The 19,356-nt window shown below is 36.9% G+C and overlaps 1 protein-coding gene and 1 non-coding gene across 17 annotated transcripts in view; both read left to right on the top strand.

The window, feature by feature from the left end:
* DMD (dystrophin) overlaps positions 1–19,356 on the top strand; it is a 1,213,044-nt gene that overhangs the window by 607,714 nt on the left and 585,974 nt on the right. For all 16 annotated transcript variants that reach the window (XM_062608089.1, XM_062608087.1, XM_062608095.1 and 13 more), the window contains one exon: positions 11,694–11,866. In XM_062608089.1, the coding sequence (XP_062464073.1) occupies positions 11,694–11,866 (173 nt within the window). The remainder of the gene's footprint in view (positions 1–11,693; positions 11,867–19,356) is intronic.
* LOC134158314 (U1 spliceosomal RNA) lies at positions 5,304–5,467 on the top strand. Its single transcript, XR_009962714.1, has one exon. It is a non-coding gene; the product is annotated as a U1 spliceosomal RNA (small nuclear RNA).

The following is a 19,356-nucleotide window of genomic DNA, read 5'->3' as shown; positions in this document are numbered from 1 at the left end:
TGTATACACACACACAAAGATGTTTAGATATTCTTATTAGCTGTTGAAAACTAGGGTGTTTTCAGTTTCCTAGCAAGGCAGTAGAGTATGTGTAGTGAAGCGTAACAGTAAGGTATTGGAGCAAAGGAAGCATATAACTGATAATAGGACTGTGTGAAATAACAGTAGGTTGTTCCTTTTACCACTTCTGATTTAGTACAAGTTGATTATAGTGGTTCTGAGTATTGAAGCACGCAACACGCAACATGCCAATGGTATTGTCATTCTTAATTTTAGACAATCCCTTTTGATAGAATGACTCTTTTGCACAAAAAAAAAAAATAAAGTCATAGACTATGTAAATAATAGCTAATGAGCTACCACTTGGTCCTTGTCTATGAACTTATGTTCATTCCTAGACTGGATGGAAAAACAGTGACCTACAGTTTACTGGCATTTGTTTCCTTTGCTTCTTAAGGCTTTACATTGGGCTATCTTTGTCTGATTTATATCTGTAACTAATTTGTTGTTCAGCCACATATATTTGGTATTATCAGAATTGACACCAACTTTAATAATATTGATTACTGAGGTTACAAGTAGGTACTGCCATAGGTTTAATTTAACTGAACTATTACATTGTGCAGAGATGTGTTTGTGGGTTCAGTTCATCTTCCTCACAAATAAATCTCTTAGAAGAGGCAAATGGACCTTGCATATCTGTGGGGCTTTGGAATGGTATAGTTTTGATCTTAGCCTGCTTAATGAATATTTATTTCCAAGGAAAAGCATTCATCATTGTCATTGTCCTGCAGTAAAAATAGAAAAGTAGTGCATAAATTGTTCAGCAGCTGGTTGGGAAAGTTTTGAAACTAAATTGTGGTTGATTTTTATCCCTGACAGATTTGCATGAAACAAACTACAGAATTCTCATGAATAGCTCTGTGTTTTAAAACTGAGTTTGTGATTTTTTTTTCACTTCCATTCAGAAAAAATCTGTTTTAATTAGTCCTGAAAGAGAAAAATAAGTTTATTTAAGACTTTTTCAATTGTAACTACTTTGAACATTTTTCGTCAAAGTAATATGAGTAGTAACACTTAAATCTGATAGGATAAATATAAAATACAAATTAAAAGTTGCTCTTATTAAATATCATAGATGATTCTAGCACTGACTTTTTATATCAAAGGGATGCAAATAGCAAAATATTGCAGCAAAAATCTGATCATTTCTAACATTTATTGGATTAGTATGGTTTCATGGACACATTTAGTAAATCTGCTGAAACCAGCTCATAGGAGTGTTGTTCTCATCATTTTAAGCTTTAGGGAATGGAAAAATTAGAAAAAGAAAACAAGTCGTGTCTCTTTATCTAACAAAATCAGCAACTGCAATGTTTCTGCTATCCTATTACAAGCTCTTTTAAGCATTAGGACATAGGGTTAACTCAGTTTTTCATCATGTCATGGTTTAAGAGCAGCTGATAACTCAGAACCACGTTTGCTCAACTCCGCTTTCCCTCTTGCCTCTGGGTGGGATGGGGAGGAGAATAGAAAGAATGTAAACCTAGCAGGTTGAGATAAGAACCTGTAAGAACCTATTTAGTCGAAGAACTAAAGTAAACCACTACCACTAATAATAATAATGCTAAGGGAAATAACAAGGGGGATAGAATATAAAACTATAAAGGGGAAAAAAAACAATAAACACAAATGATACACAGTACAATTGCTCATGACATGCTGATGTCATGATGCTAGAAAGGGAAAGGGAAAAAAAAAAAAACCATAAACACAAGCGGTGCACACTACAATTGCTCACCAGCCTGAGCCAAACAACGATCTGCCCCTTCAGGGTGACTCCCCACCCAGTGTATATACTGGGCAAGACGTGCTGTGGTATGAAATACCCGTTTGGTTAGTTTGAGTTAGGTGTCCTGTCTCAGCTTCCTCCCAGCTTCTTGCACTCCTCGTTACTGTCAGAGCATTAGAGACTGGAAAATCCTTGATCAGAGTAAGCATTACTTAGCAACAACTAAAATGTTCGTGTATTATCAGCGTTGTTCTCAGACTACAGCTGAAACACAGCACTGCACCAGCTACTAGGAAGGAGAAAAATAACTGTTACAGCCAAACCCAGGACATTTCATTAATGTACTTACAATATTTAACAAACAAATGAAATATTAGAGTTCTATCAAAGATGAAACTCCAGTTGATTGTACGGAAAAATCATGGTTCATAGATAGATGGATTAGTAACTTTGGCTTAATGATACACTCTTAAAATGCTATTGATGATGGAATTCATCATCTTTCAGTTCCCCATTTAGAATTTTTTGTAATTGCAATGGATTTTGTTACATCATCAAGTCCAGAGATAAAATGCCTTCAGAATTTAGCTAATTATCCTTACTTACAATGGATGTTACAAATGCTAACGAAAGTTGAATGAATGTGCAGATTTGCATATATTCAACTTAAGTGGTTTTGGAAAATCAAGTTGTATTGCTGATAATATGACAAAGTTTTCCTGTGTGGTGATTTTTCTTGTGCAAGCTACTTGCCTTTTTTAAACTCTAGATTGTTTAGTGGAGATATATGTGCTGAAAAAAAATACATTTATTAAACAGAATATTAAAACTGACATGTATGTCTGCTAAAAGGTAGCAAAAGTGAGTGTACTAAAATGAAACAGTTTACTAGGAACTTAAGAAGTCTAATGTGTGTTTATAGCCATATGTGAGAAAGTGCTTAGAAGAATTTCATGCTAGAAATCGCTGTCATAGTCATGGCATAGCAGTGCTTGTTCATGACTTAATGATATCAATTGTGAATTGAAAACTTGTTTTCTGAGGCTACTTGCTTTATATAATTAATGCTGCAAAACTATATTAGGGCTCATACATATTAGGCATTTCTTTTTCTCTATATATATTTTCTTAATTTAATCAAGAACATTGTATTATAGAATATAATTATACATTTAGTTATAATATTTTTCAATGATGTAATAGTTTTAATATAGAAGGCCATCTGGCTCTTTGAGAAAGAGATTTCTTATATATGAAGCTGCTTGCATAATAACTCCAACAGTTCTTTTTCTAGTTCATATTCTTTTGTATTTCCAGGAAGTTCTTTATTTAGTTCATTAAAAATTAAATGTTTGCTGTTGTTGTTTTTCAGATATAGATATTTTCATGCTCTAAATTTTTCTTTTCCTCTTCTTTTTCTCTTTGTTTTGTAATTCATCTACTGACACATAGAGCGGGGGTTTTTCTGCACAGTTTTCTAATGTATCTTCAGGATACAGACAATTTACTGTAAATATTATGCATCTGTGATTCTGGCAGCCAGAATCCCCTGTTAAAATGTTTTATTAAACTGATGTCCTGGGTTCAGCAGTAGCAGTCATTTTTCTCCTCCTTGGTAGCTGGTGCAGTGCAGTGTTTTGACTTTCATCTCGGGAACAGAGCTGATAACAAGGATGTTTTGGTTTGGCCAAGGACTTTGTGAGACTCATGCTCTGCCAGGGAGGAGGGGAAGCCAGGAGGAAGCAGAGACAGGACACCTGACCCAAACTGACCAAAGAGGTATTCCATACCACAGCACGTCATGCCCAGGATGTAACTGGGAGTTAGCCGGAAGGGCTGGGAGACTGCAGGGTTGGAGGAGGTATCGGTCAGAGCTTGGTCGGGCTGGGGGGGGCGAGTTATCGGTTGGCTGGTGGTGAGATGATGTATTCTCTTCCCTTGTTATTTCCTTTATCATTGTTATTGTTGGTGGTAGCAGTAGTGATTTGTGTTATACCTTAGTTACTAAACTGTTCTTATCTCAACCCGTGGGAGTTGCATTCTTTTTGATTCTCCTCTCCGTCCCTCCGGGAGTAGGGGGAGGGAAAGAAGGGGGGGAGTGAGTGAACAAGTTACCTGACTGGGTTTAAACCTCGACAACTGATAATACCCATATCAGATATTTTAACTCATAGTTCTGTACATATTTTAACACTGTAAGTAATTTGTATAATAATTCTCTCTATTCATGATTACTAACAACTGTGGTGTTCCTGGTTTTCATGTTAGTACAAAAAGCATGAAATATATTAACAAATCTGCTATAAATATAGTTTATATTTTTAAAAGAAGAATTTTTCAATTGTTTGGATTGCCAAAAATGCATTTTTAATTCTGCACATTGGAATATATATTTGTCATGTATTAGCCGATTCTTAGCAAGGAACATCACCTGATGTGATATTCAGAGTGGTTTTCTGCTACAGCTCAGTAAAACCCAATTAGCCATAACTTAGAACTGAGTGTAATGACATACATTCTCTGAATAGATCTGTCAGTAACACAGTGCTTGGTGGATGATTTGTACACAAATAGAAAGGGAACTGAATTTTTACAGAAATTTGTCTTTCTCTGGCCGATAAAGACGGATTCCAGGTAGTGAAAATGAACTGGTGTTCCAAGTCCCTAGCACTCAGATTTTTCTGCAAGAGCAATGAGATGGATCATTTGCCAAAGGCTACTGTCACTTTAGCTGCTAATGATTTTCTGTTATCCTTTTTTCTTAAAAATAAAAGCTTTGTGTACTTCTGTTAACCATGTTACAAAATCTCCCAAGGCATTGTTGATAACTAACTGCTTGAAGCTGTTCTCTTCAACATGAAAGGTAGGTGGGGTGTATGTGTGAGATACATGGGTATGCATTTTATTTCCTTGGACACTCTTATGCCATGCAGTTGCAGATTTTGTTTATAGAAAGTCAGATATATTATCTTTGTCTGTAGCAGCTGTACTGTAAACAGAAGCTAAAATCTGACATATAAATCAAAAATATGATTATATATATTTTATGTATATGATTATATATATATATGCCTGTTCATATACTGCTAATTCTAAACATTTAGGTATATGCCAGTCAACAATTCTGACGTGCATAGATGTATTTTATCTATTTTTAGAAAATCCATCTACTTGGTTAAAAAAAACATACAATTTCAATATATGTAGGCACATAGTATTATTCTTCAGTTGATAACGCAAACACAGTTCATTCCTTTTCGGGTGGATGAGTTGAGCTGATATTCAGACCTACTAAAAAGAAGGTTACTTAAGTGCTTAAGTGTGTCCTGGCAGGTTTTAATATTTCAATTGCATTTTCTCCTCTTCTTTAAATCTGCAAAATTTTTGTCATGAATGAGGTTTTGTGAAGATGCTGCCTCCTTTATGTTCAAGGGAAATCATCTTGGATAATTTAGAGGCATTTTATGCTTTTATCCTTTGATATTTCTTATACACAGATTAATAACAGCGTATACTTACCTGGCAGGGGAGACACCATGATCAAGCAGGTGGTTTTCCCAGGGCGAGGCTCATCCCTTGCACTCCGGGTGTTCTGACCTCTGCGATTTCCCCAAATGCGGGAAACTTGACTGCATAATTTGTGGTAGTGGGGGACTGCGTTCGCGCTATTTTTTTTTTTTTTTTCCCCTTCTGAGAGGAGCACAGGGCCCGATATGCAGAGTTGACCCTCATCATAGGGAAGTGTGTAACCTGCCTGGAGCCCGGATTAGGGATATCACTAGGGCGCTCCCCAACCTGGTGCACCCGACAGACTACTACCCGCTGCTGGTCTTCCAGAAAGGTGAGGGGGAAGCTGCTTCCCGCAGTCTGAGGGGGATGAAGAAAGACTACAGGGCCTTGGGGCGGATGGTGAAAGAGTCTGGGGCTCAAGTGATCTTCTCCTCACTCCTTCCATCTTCCACTGATGATGTGGGAAGCAATGGGAAGATTCAGTCCATAAACGATTGGCTTTGAGACTGGTGCTGCAGGCAGGGCTTTGGATTCTTTGATAACAGCTGGTTATTGAGTGTACTATCAGCAAGTTTGCTGATGACACTAAGCTGGGAGGAGTGACTGACACGCCAGAAGGCTGTGCTGCCATCCAGCCAGACCTGGACAGGCTGGAGAGTTGGGCAGGGAATAACTTGATGAAGTATAACAAGGGAAAGTGTAGAGTCCTGCATCTGGGCAGGAACAACCCCAGGTTCCAGTATAGGTTGGGGAACGACCTGCTAGAGAGCAGTGTAGGGGAGAGGGACCTGGGGGTCCTCGTGGACGACAGGATGACCATGAGCCAACACTGTGCCCTTGTGGCTAAGAAGGCCAATGGCATCCTGGGGTGTATTAGAAGGGGGGTGGTTAGTAGATCGAGAGAGGTCCTCCTTCCCCTCTACTCTGCCCTGGTGAGACCCCATCTGGAATATTGTGTCCAGTTCTGGGCCCCTCAGTTCAAGAAGGACAGGGAGCTGCTGGAGAGAGTCCAGCGCAGGGCAACCAAGATGATTAAGGGAGTGGAGCATCTCCCTTATGAGGAAAGACTGAGGGAGCTGGGTCTCTATAGTTTGGAGAAGAGGAGACTGAGCGGTGACCTTATTAGTGTCTCTAAATATATAAAGGGGGAGTGTCACAAGGATGGAGCCAGGCTCTACTCAGTGGCAAACAATGATAGGACAAGGGGTAATGGGTACAAACTGGAACACAAGAGGTTCCACTTAAACTTGAGAAGAAACTTCTTCTCAGTGAGGGTGACGGAACACTGGAACAGGCTGCCCAGGGAGGTTGTGGAGTCTCCTTCCCTGGAGACATTCAAAACCCACCTGGACACATTCCTGTGTAACCTTATCTAGGTGTTCCTGCTCCGGCAGGGGGATTGGACTAGTTGATCTTTTGAGGTCCCTTCCAATCTCTAGCATACTGTGATACTGTGATACCTTAATTATCCATGGCCTGAGCATATAAACCCAAGATTTAGGTAGACCTGAGTAAGGAACGCTGAGTGTGAGATGTTATGCTGGGGAAGTCAAACAAGATTATTCAGTAATGATACAGATCCATCCAGCTTTTGCTCCAGATGATAGACTGCTGACAAGGCAGGAAATATGTTCCTTAGAATCATAGAATTAACTAGGTTGGAAAAAACCTTTAAGACCATAAAGTCCAACCATTACCCCACGACTGCCAAGACTGCCACTAAGCCATGTCACTAAAGGCTTCATCTGCACATTTTCTGAACACTTCCAGGGACGGTGATTCCATCACTTCCTTGGGAAGCCTTTTACTGGTACTGGAATTTTTCCTTATTGGGAATCATCACAGAGACAAGACATGTGCCATTCTCTTTCTATTTATAAGTATTTTGTTTAGTCTGCTAAATGTAAGTTAATGTTTCTCAGGACCTGTACATTCAAATTACTAGTCATAAGGGGCTTATGGAATGTTTCCTTTTTTTTTTTTTTTTCCATAGACTAAAATATTGTAGTATTTGCCCTAGAGCTTTAAGTACCCAAAGTATTTTTTTTGCTTTTGTTTGTGTGGGGGTTTTGTATGCAAGTATGTCAGAGCATTGCTGTCGCATTTTCATAAGGATTTTCACTCTTACATATGACAAAATAGTAAATACAGTGTAATAACTTTAAATGGTTATAAAATGATAACCACATTTTCTCATTTAAAGAAGAATTCAGTCTTTGTCTTAAATAGTTACTGTTTTAAAAATATTTCTCAAGTAATTTGGAAGAGACAAGGATTTGGAGAATTATCTCTCTGTCACTTCATGCTAGTACTAATATACCAGTACCCTCTGTTATCCCCATAGTTCTAAAATACTAATTTTAAATCAAATTCATTACGGTAGAATTGTAAACCATATATTTAACAAGGAGAGGGTGTGGATGATGTGTTTAAAAAAAAAAACTGAAGTCCATTAATAAAATCAGAAGAATTCATAAATGCTGAATAGAAACTGAACTCCTTCCAAAAAAATGAGCATACACACACACGCACAAAAAAAAAAAACAACACACAAACCAAACCAACAAACACAAGAAAAGAACCCAAAGTGAACTGCAGCTGTGATTTTTTATTTTTTATTAAGTGAATATTGTATTCAGGATATAAATTTCAGGTGTCGTTATTTCTGACAAAGAGCCATTAGAAAGGAATATACCACCTCAGCTAATACTAATAAACCTTTAAGATGAGGAGTAAAGTCTTGGTGTGAAGTTTTCCTAAGTAAAACTACCCTTTGAACTACATTTAAATTGTTACAATTTGTGATTACTAGACTGTTCAAATAGTTTCTTTTTATGATGAAAGATCATAAATGTCTTTTTTAAAGGTATTATCTGAAAATACTGGTTTTTTTTAAAGCAACAAGCTATTTCAAAGAGGAAAAGGAATATTTATTTTTTTTAGCTGTAAAAGGTGTTATCACAAGAATGTTCTCTGACTTCAGCTTGTACAGCTGAGATTATTGTAAGGATGGGAGGCCTGCAGGATTGATCTCTTTCATCCTTTTTGTAATGTGTTGGCATGTAAAAGATGCTTCAAATTAGGTGAGCAAGATATCAAACAAGCAAAGTTGTTTTTTTTTTTTTTTTTAGCTAGTTGTAGTTAAAATAGATGAAAATGTAGTTTATCATGCCTTTTTTTTTTTGTCTTTTTTCAAAATTTAATTGGCTGTGTTTCTGTCTCCTGCTGAAACTAATAAAAAAACAATTCTTCTTTAATTTGTATTACCAAACACAATTTATATATCTGAGACTTCAAATTTAGTGGAGATGCAGGGAAATCAAAAATAATGTGACGGAATACTGCTCTTGTTAATGCTTAGTACATCTTTTATTTTCTTTAACAACTCCTTTGGATATTGTATGCTTAGACAGATACTGTTGTACCTAAATAACTACATCATTTGTATTCCTAACCATCCATGGGGAAATAAAACATAGGTGCTGACTTCCCATGCCTGTCTTAATACATGTGAGAGAATGGCTGAGGGTCTCTTTGAATAGGTTCATTTGTCATGACACCAGGTCAAAGACTCCACACATGCTAATGGTCTTTTTTCTTCTATTCTGGTACATTATAACTTCCAAAATCTTTCCTGTATTACTTCAAATCTGATGCCTGATCTTCACAAGTGAAGGAAAGGCAAACCTGGGTTTTAGTTTATATATCTATATGTTAAAATAGAACCATCAGATTGTACCTACAGGGTTTAATCAGACCATGGCAGTGTTAGAGGGTAATTTTATTTTATTTTTTGTTTGCTTTTCTAACATTCCTGATTTTTCTGCTTGCTTCAAAATAACAGCCTTTCATCACTGCCTCCTTTCAAAAGTCCTGGTAGTGTGAAAATGCTTCTTGCATACAAGGTGGCAATTTGTACTTCTCATGAATCTATCAAATCAGTATTCACCCTTATCCCAGGAACAAAGCTACTGCAGAGTTGTATACAGCAAATGAAGGACTTTTTTGTGTTAAACAAAAATAAGACTCTTTGGTCAGTTGATCTGATAAATTCTCAGCTAGGAGTTTGCAATATTCATTCGGAGGCTTACATATTTCAGGAGGAATAAGGGATGGGAACACAGTTAAAAGAGTTCTAGGTGTTGGTGCTGGAAGTTAGGGAGTTTGAAGAAATAGCTGGAGAAAGGTTGCTCACAGAAGCTGCGGATGGCCCATCATTGTTCAAGCATCCAAGGTCAGGATGGATAGGACTTTGAGAAACCTGATCTAGTGAAAGATTCCTCTGCCCATGACAGGGATTTGGACTTGAGGGTCTTTGAAGTTCCCTTCCAGCCCAAACCTGGAAACATTCAGGGTCAGGCTGGACAGGGCTCTGAGCAGCCTGATCTAGCTGAAGATGTCCCTGCTCATTGCAGGGGGTTGACTGAATGTCCTTTTAAGGTCCCTTCCAACCCAAATTATTCAGTGATTCTATGGTAAAAGATGAATATGGCTTTAGATTTTTATCCACATAATATTCCTTTCTTTGCGCTGCAGTTTCAGTGAGACATACATGGCTCAATTAAGAATTAATTAAAAAGCAGGAATGGTAAGAAATGGCTAAATATTATGACACCAACTGGAGTAGGGAGACTTCTATTATTACACTGCTGTTTGAATATGCCTACCTCAAGAATTATCTGAGGCTTTTAGTGGTTCGTTGGTGTATCAGATGCTTTGTCTATTATGATTTATTTTGAACTCTGTTTGCATCTGCATCATCCATATTGTTATTTCAAATGCTGAATATCTTATAGTTGTTGACATTTCATTAGAGAAAAGGAGAAAATCTTGACTTTAAAAACTTTAGGGAAAGAAAGTCTAACTTCAGGCTAAAATCAAATTGACGCAATCATCAATCCAATGCAGTCATCAATCCAGGACATTTGAATTTTTTCATGCCTGGCTGCATTATATTCAGGCAGCAAGAGGTATTGTTCAAAATTCACCATTGTAAGGAATCACGAGGGCATTTTTCTTCCTAACACAAATCCCAAACTGAAAAAAATAGAATCCCTGGAACAGGACAAGTAACATGTGCTTTGTTGCACTGAGGCTGGAAGAGGCCACCTACAAGAAACAGAAATGAAAATTTAAAGAATTAATAAGTGCATTTCACAAACTTTTTTTTTGCTTGTGTTTCCTCTGGTAATGCTACATATGGTGTATGTTACCAGGACTGTAAATAAATGGCACCTGTATAAATCAGTTGCATAAAAGGCATATTTTTCATCCAAAACCTGCATTTTTTTTGGTGATATAATATGTGGCTGAACAGTAAACTTATGTAGCTCATAGGTTTTGATTGATTAAAAAAAAATATATTTGTGTTGTCTTTCTGATAAAGAACAAGGAAATCACAGAAGCACCAAACTATGCCTGTATCAATGGTAGTCTGAAATGTGCTTGAGGATTTCATTATAAGTCTTGATTTACAAGGAGTATGTCTCTGCTAAGTACTTGTTGTACATTTAACGCTTTTATCATTTAGTCGGTACACATTTTGTAAGAATATATTTCCTCAGCATTGGGGTTTCTAACAAATTCAGCCATTCAGATGATCCTAAAGGATTTAGTAGAAAGAGAGACATTTGCAGAATAGATATAAACAGCGTATTTATGTATTGATTTATAGGGCAGAAAGAAAACCTGTATAATTCAGTCATGGAACTGAACAGGTCGGTAAATAGTTTATAAATGTACACTGACACTGTATGGAGTTTTAAATGATTTCACACATTATAAAGATGTTAAAGGTCCAGAGTAGGATCAGTTTATCTTCCTTTTGGTCTTCTAAAACTTGGCATTGTACCGTTAGGAAAGTTTACTGCAAAGTGTTTTGGTGAAACAACAAAGAACTGGGTACTGGAAGAGTGGTGAATGTTGGGTGAAGGAAATCCAACAAAAGGCAAAATTAACGATACCTGACAAAGTAATCTTTTAATGTTGTTACTTTGATATCTGTTTAATATTTGCTGAAACAAGTATAAAAGAGAAGTATAAACAGCAAAATAATTAAAGAACACATAAAGATAAGTCTGTAAAATAGGAATTTGTTCTGCTCCTTAAGAAGAATGTAGGTTGAAACAGATATAACCTTGGTGCAGAGGAATTAATGAGTGACTGAAGACAGTAGCACTTTGCTTCCCCTCCAGATTTCTCAGATTCAGTTTATTATGACTTCAGAGAAAGGATGGACATTCAGTCATTATTACCTGGTTATTATAAAACTCTTATAATTTTCAAAGCTAATGTTAAATTAGTATTTTCCCACTGTTTCTTTTACTTATGAACATTTTCTTATTTATTTATTAAAAAAATGCTTTACTTTTCTAAACTCTTAATATTACAGAGCATTAAAGATAGCCTGGAGAGACTGCTGGGTCATGTAGACATTATTAACAAAAAGAAGATGCCAGCTTTGCAAAGTGCTACACCGAGGGAAGCAGCAAATATACAAGAAAAGATGACTCAGCTTAATCTTCAATGGGAAAAAGTTAACAAGATGTACAGGGACCGACAGGCGTAAGTAACTTTTAAAAATTGCTATTTTTGTTGGCATCTATTAGTATTTGACCTGCTGTTGGTGTTTGTTTCCTAGTTGTCTTTTTTTTTGGTGGAAATGCCTTTTAAAGTCTCGAATGATACTTTCCTGTAACTAAGAATATACAATGTTTATAAGGAACTGTAATATAATTTATGAGCAAACTTGTAAAATTGAATATATTTTGACCAACTACCACTTGCCTTGGACCAAAATCTAGCATGATATTGGGTATATATTCCCATGTCATTATAACTGACATTCCTTTACCCTAAGATAGTATCTGGCATTTAGTCTTTTGTACCTGTACTCTTGATTTGAATCTGTGATAGCTGCATCAGGACAAAATCCCTTTTAATTGCAGAGGATTTATGAGTTTGAAGAGCATTTCTCAGTTTATGTATAATTGTTAGCAACTCTAAATCCAGTGTCATCTTTATATATCTGTATATTAGATATTATATGACAGGGCAGAACAATCGAGAAATATAGAAAGGCATTAAAATGATAATAAATAAAGATGTGATCTACAGTACCCTATAATACCTAGTATTATTTTTCTCCTGGCATAGTATTTCTGATGTTTGTAATCTGGGAATCATATTATGGTGCAAAATATAGCCAAACCTAATTTTTTAATTCAGACATGGCTTATGTTAGTAGCGTATTAGAGAGTAACAATCCAGTAAGTTATTTATACTCCACAGTAGATATCTGATGCTTAAAATTTTTGGCATTGTGTAATAAAATGCCCACTTCCTCTTTCAATTTTTTAAGTAGCTGATATACTGGCATTGATACAGAAATTTCTATTATGTGTATTATGCATTATACTTGTTTTCAATATCAGTAATCTAAAAGTTAACAAATAAGTTTGACTTAAAAAGAAAGTCATAGTTTCAAGCATTTATTGAATTACCACAGAATCAGCAGGTTGAGGGAAGTGATTCTGCCCTTCTATTCTGCTCTTGTGAGACCCCACTCAGCTCTAGGGCCCCCAGCATAGGAAGGATGTGGACCTGTTGGAGTGAGTCCAGAAGAGGGCCCTGAAGATTATCAGATGGCTGGAGCACATCTCCTGTGACACGCTGAAGAGAAGGCTCCAGGGAGAACTGAGAGCAGCCTTTCAGTACCTAAATGGGGCCTACAAGAAATCCTGAGAGGAGCATCTTACAAGAGCAATTAGTAACAGGACAAGGGGGAATAGCTTTAAACTGAAAGAGGGTAGATTTAGATTAGTTCTGAGAAAAAAAATTTTACTGTGAGAATGGTGAGACAGTGGAACAGGTTGCCCAGAGAAGTTGTGGCTGCCCAATGCCTGGAAGTGTTTAAGGTCAGGTTTCACGGGGCTTTGAGCAACCTGGCCTAATGGAATGTGTCCATGCCCATGGCTGAGAGATTGGAGTTAGGTGATCCTTAAGGTCCCTTCCAACCAAAAGCATTCTGTGATTTTCTTAAAAGTCCTTGCAGTTCTTCTGAGAATGTAAAACATTAATCTGGTCAGGAAGATCGTTAAATATATATGACTGGTTTCATTTACTGAAATTGTCTGTTCATAGGAATTTTACAAAATTGGCTCTTCAGACAACGCTGAAAACTTGACATTCAAAGTTTCATTTGATATGATGACTGCAAAAACAACTCAGAAACTAGTCTTACTTGGCTTTTTTTCAGAATAATTCTCATGGTTTTAGCTTAATGTTCAAATAATGATCGTGTTGTGTAGTAGGAAGACATGAATCTAAACATGTAAGCAGTGACTCTAAGAAAATAAAACCTTCCTATGGTCTTATACTGAACTGATTTTGCCCTTGGCAACTTTTGTGTTTTCTTTGTTTAGGATTATTGGTTAACTACTGTCACTTTGCAGATTTGTACAGAAATATTATTTCAACTGTCAGCCAGTCACTAACTTTGTTTTTAGGTTACTGGAGAAAAAGAGGGCAAAGCTTAAATAAAATAATAGAGAGAATCATAGTAAAAGATATAATTCAGTAATCTTCATGTCATCTCTGCTTTGTCTCAACATTTAAGTTGTAAGTGTAAGAAACTGAGACGGATTTATAATCTGGTTTCCAGATTCGCCCATGTGCAGTACTTTTTTTAAATAGTAAGCCTAAATCTGGTTTAGTAAAATAAATTCTTCTGGTTGTCATGATGCCATGTACAAATACGAAGGGTACGTAAGTTAGAAGCAGAGACTAGAGCCAAGCTTCTCACACAGATAATAAAAGGCGGGCATATTTCTGCTGTGCTTTCCCCAAGACTGGCTTTGTCCAAACCCTTACCGGTACAGCAGACCAAGCTCTGAGAAACCTTTGGAATCTTCCCATGCATTTTCTACCACTAGTACATAGAAAGGAGAGTGATTTATGGTTAGCTGAAAGCTTGGACCACCAGGACTGCCAATCAGTTGTCCCTTGTTTAGACTACAGTGATATTTAGCCAGCAGCAGAAAGCGTTCTGAAGTGAAATGGATTAATATTTGTCAAGTATTTCGAGGTCATCAGATACAGGCACTAGAGAAGTGTAAAGTATGACTACTCTCCAGCTGGCATTTGCCTAGGGGAGTCATCCTCTTATAGTATGATGGACAGCAACTCAAGCTGATGATAAGCTTGACTGCTGTCTGGAATTTCATGCGTTTGTTTTTGTTTTAAATTTTTTGTTTGTGGTGTCTGTCTTACTATGTTTCTACTACTGTTTCAGTGGTTTTGTTTGAACTCTGAGGTGAGCGATATAGCTTCTGCAGTTTTGAGAAGTGCATTTGGACTGCACACAAATGCCAGGGAGGAAATGAAGGAAGACAATATAGCCTTTAGCATTTTGCTTCTAGCAGCTGGAGTCCGTAAGGGGTGAAAGTATCCATGTAAGTCTGCCTTTGAGAAATAGATAGAGCTGTGTTTGTGAGATGACACACTAGTGAAGATGATGGTTTAGGACAGATTTTGATTTATTATTGGAGCTCTGCCTTGCTTTCAAGAGAGTGTGTCTAAGTCAATGTGAGTATGCCATGTTTGAAAGGTTACAGATGTACTATATATATGTTCATTTCTGAATATTGGTCTTAGAAAATCAAAGGGTTGTAATAGCATGGAACTTTAAGTAAATGAAAAGTCAACTATCATGATGATGGAAGAACAAAACAACTTTCCTTACCCATGTAGTTACAAACAGAGAGCTTACTCTGGATTTCATATAAATCAATAGAAACATTCATGTTGATATTTTTTATGTGAAATAGAACTCCTGGAAGACCTTATTAATTTCTAGATACTTTGTAATTAACTTTATAGTGAGTTCCTTTTAATTAGAAATCAAAATAGATTTTTAGTTAGTTTTACAATAGGTCATGTGCCAGTTTGACAGAAATTCATTGTTATGGTAGATATTCAAATAGCTTTACAAGGCTAGTTCTTCTACAGTATCTGAAAACTTGTTTCATATTGTCCTTTTAGCATGTTTCCTGTATTTAAACAAGTGCTTATACTGTGATTACTATAAGCTAAAAGGCAATATTTCACTGGAAAAGTGTAAGTAAAAATGCTGTGTTTATGCTAGTGTACACTTGGTTGTATTAGAAAATAGGATGAATGCATTGTTTTATTCTTTTCACAAACTCATTGAAACATTAGTCTTCAACTGACTAATTTTTAAGTAAAACACTTAAGTAAAACATTTTCCAATAGTTGTATTAAGATAACATAATCTAAATTTTGTAAGGGAGTTCCATTACAGTGCTGGTAAGAATAACCATTCAGATTTCATGTCATGTACCAGATTTTAACCATATTTGCAGCAGCTTTAGATACTGTTTTTTTTATATTAATCATGACTTTTTATGAACTGATGCTAACACCAGGTCCCTATATATCTTCAGTTAGAACACATAATATTTGAAAAAACAAATCAGTAAATAATATAAAATAGATCGTAAATGAATGTCTTATATCGCTTATAACTTATCAACTTACTACTTCTCAAAGGCACTGTTTCTTTTCTCAGGACACAGTCTTCCAAGAATATGTCTTCCTCAGTCTTCTTTCTGTGAACAGCACGTGCTCACTAAAAGTGTTCATTTCTAACAGTGCCAGAAGTCATCATAGGATCATAGACATAGAATAGTTAGGGTTGGAAAGGAACTTAAGATCATAGAATCATAGCAAAATAGAATATTTAGGGTTGAAAAGGACCTTAAGATCATCAAGTTCCAACCCCCCTGCCATGGGCAGGGACACCTCACACTAAACCATATCACCCAAGGCCTCATGCAACCTGGTCTTCAACACTGCCAGGGATGGAGCATTCACAACCTCCCTGGGCAACACATTCCAGTGCCTCACCACCCTAACAGGAAAGAATTTCCTCATTATATCCAATCTAAACTTCCCCTGTTGAAGTTTGAACCCCTTACCCCTTGTCCTATCACTGCAGTCCCTAAAGAAGAGTCCCTCTCCAGCATCCCTATAGCCCCCCTTCAGATACTGGAAGGCTGCTATGAGGTCTCCACGCAGCCTTCTCTTCTCCAGCCCCAGCTTTCTCAGCCTATCTTCATACGGGAGGTGCTCCAGTCCCCTGATCATCCTTGTGGCCGTTCTCTGGACTTGTTCCAACAGTTCCATGTCCTTTTCATGTTAAGGACACCAGAACTGTACACAGTACTCCAGGTGAGGTCTCACAAGAGCAGAGTAGAGGGGCAGGATCACCTCCTTCAACCTGCTGGTCACTCTCCTTTTGATGCAGCCCAGGATATGATTGGCTTTCTGAGCTGCAACCACACACTGCTGGCTCATGTTCATTTTCTCATCGACCAACACCCCCAAGTCCTTCTCCACAGAGCTGCTCTGAATCTCTTCTCTGCCCAACCTGTAGCTGTGCCTGGGATTGCTCCGACCCAGGTGTAGGACATTGCACTTGCCATGGTTAAACTTCATGAGTTTGTCATCAGCCCACTTCACAAGTGTGTCGAGGTCCCTCTGGATGGCATTCCTTCCCTCCAGCGTATCAACTGAACCACACAGCTTGCTGTCATCAGCAAACTTGCTGAGGGTGCACTCAATCCCACTGTCCATGTCAGCGATGAAGATGTTGAGCAAGACTGGTCCCAACACCGATCCCTGAGGAACACCACTCGTTACTGGTCTCCAGCTGGACATTGAGCCATTGACCACAACTCTTTGTGTGCGGCCATCCAGCCAGTTCTTTATCCACTGTGTAGTCCACCTATCAAACTGATGTCTCTCCAATTTAGCGACAAGGATGTCATGCGGGGCAGTGTTGAACACTTTCCACAAGTCCAGGTAGATGACATCAACTGCTCTACCCCTGCCCATCATTTCTGTAGCCCCATCGTAGAACGCCAGCAAATTGGTCAGGCAGGATTTCCCCTTAGTGAAGCCATGCTGGCTGTCACCAAGCACCTTGTTGATTTTCATGTGCCTTAGCATGCCATCCAGGAGAATCTGCTCCAAGATTTTTCCAGGCACAGAGGTGAGACTGACTGGTCTGTAATTCTCTGGGTCATCCATTTCCCCTTCTTGAAAATGGGGGTTATATTTCCCTTTTTCCAGTCATTGGGAACTTTACCTGCCTGCCATGATTTTTCAAGTCATCAAATAAATAAAGTGCAATGAACTTTTCCAGAAAAGAACAACCATGCATTAATTTTAATTTTTCTAAAGCAGTTGCAAACCACACACAAAGAACATCAAATAATTAAAAAAAAACAAACAAAACACAAGGCAGAAAAGCCAAGAAAATACTCAAAAGAATCTAATTTAAAAGCAAAATGGTTAAATTTTACAGATATTATAGACCATGACCATTTTCAAAACTGTTTCTTGACCATGAGTTAAAATTCTAATGGATCCCTCATATTAATTTCAGGCAACTAATTTTTATCTTTTTCATGTCTTAAAGAATTAACTGCCAGCACATACAGTATAGACTAGATTAATATTCTTCTAATTAATCTGAAATTTACTAAAAATTAAAGGTTCTGAGAGAATGTAGGGAATTTGCTACCAGATAGATAGCTTTACAAAGTGTTTCTTGGTAATTCTGAAAGGAGTAAAGAAGTGATATGCTAGTCTTATATTAGAAAAGATCCTAAATCCATTGTAATGATGCCAAAACAAATTGATGGCTTTTATAAAAGTCACAAAAAAATAACAATTTTTATAGCAACAAGAACGAACCATAAAGAGCTAGTTAATAAGCTGATACTAAGAATTATTTTAACTTTTGGACAGCAGTACATCTGTCACATATTTGAGTAGCTTGGTAAGTCCTAATGAAAAATGTGTATTATACGTAATCTATTCATTCGCCTAGAAAGGATAAAGTTTCTCAGTTGTGGATTCCCAATTTCCATCTGTGACACCAACAATGCTTTGTAAATGTGAAGTCATTGAAGACATAGGTCATCTGATCTGCCTTGAGCTATACAAGTTTTAGTTATTTATTTTACTGCACTTGTCTAGATTCCTTCTCTATTAAATACTCCCAGGCAATTCTTTCACAGTTTAACAATTGCAGTATATAAGGAGTCCATTGACTTTTCAGGGGGATGAGATGAGATAAGACTATACACATTATTTTTAGATAGATAAAATTAGGGGAGATTAATCTTAACCTAGAAAGAATAACAAAACAATAAAATTTAATTTATAGCTAAACATATTGTTATATATCTGTTTTTCACAAAGCCCAGTCAGCATTTCTTTGTTCCTTGCCTTAACTCTGATAATGACAAGAATGAATGCTACCAGCTTTGTTTCAATACAGGAAGAAAAGCAACTTGTTTAAGGCCTAGGTATTTTCAGAGAAAGGCAGAAATCGTGGCTGCCCCCTCATCTATGAGTACCTGCTCACATATTTCTGTTGAGGTTGTAAGTCGTGTTATCAGACTTACTTAACCTTGGCTCAAGATTCAAGATAAAAGTGGAAACCAGAACAGATCAGTTCATTGTCAATGAAGGAAATTATTTCCTTTCTAATGTTAATCTCAAAATAGCTACCATTCCTTAGTTACATGTTGTTGTTCTTTTCCCTTTCTTTCACAGCAATTCAAATTATTCATCTAGATTTTTTAAATGCAGAATGGGGACAGCTTATAATTCTTGACTCTTACAGTCAACATTAGTTATTAATTTATTTCCATACTATACTTACTGCATAGAAATATCTACATGGCAGTTGTCCTGTAATCTAATTCTTGCAGCAGATTTGCTATTTCATGTGTCTCAAACTATCACATCATCAAGTTAACGTATTGGTAAGTTTCACTGGTTCCTTAATTGATTGCAAATAGGTATAAAATAATGTATAAGAAACAGGTATAATATAAATGTTTTTATTATGGGCAATCTAAGTAAGGCTTTCTGTCAATATTTATAATGTAAAGAAATCAAGAACTATGGGAATATTTTTGTTGCCTAGTTTATAACTAGGAAGATTTAATTTACAGCAT

This window comes from Pezoporus occidentalis, unplaced genomic scaffold (assembly GCF_034315485.1).
Source record: "Pezoporus occidentalis ecotype Australia unplaced genomic scaffold, CSIRO_AGI_Poc_V1 ctg129, whole genome shotgun sequence".
Taxonomy (NCBI): Eukaryota; Metazoa; Chordata; class Aves; order Psittaciformes; family Psittacidae; genus Pezoporus; species Pezoporus occidentalis.
The sequence above is the reverse complement of the archived record's forward strand: the minus strand, read 5'-3'. Positions and strand labels throughout refer to the sequence as shown.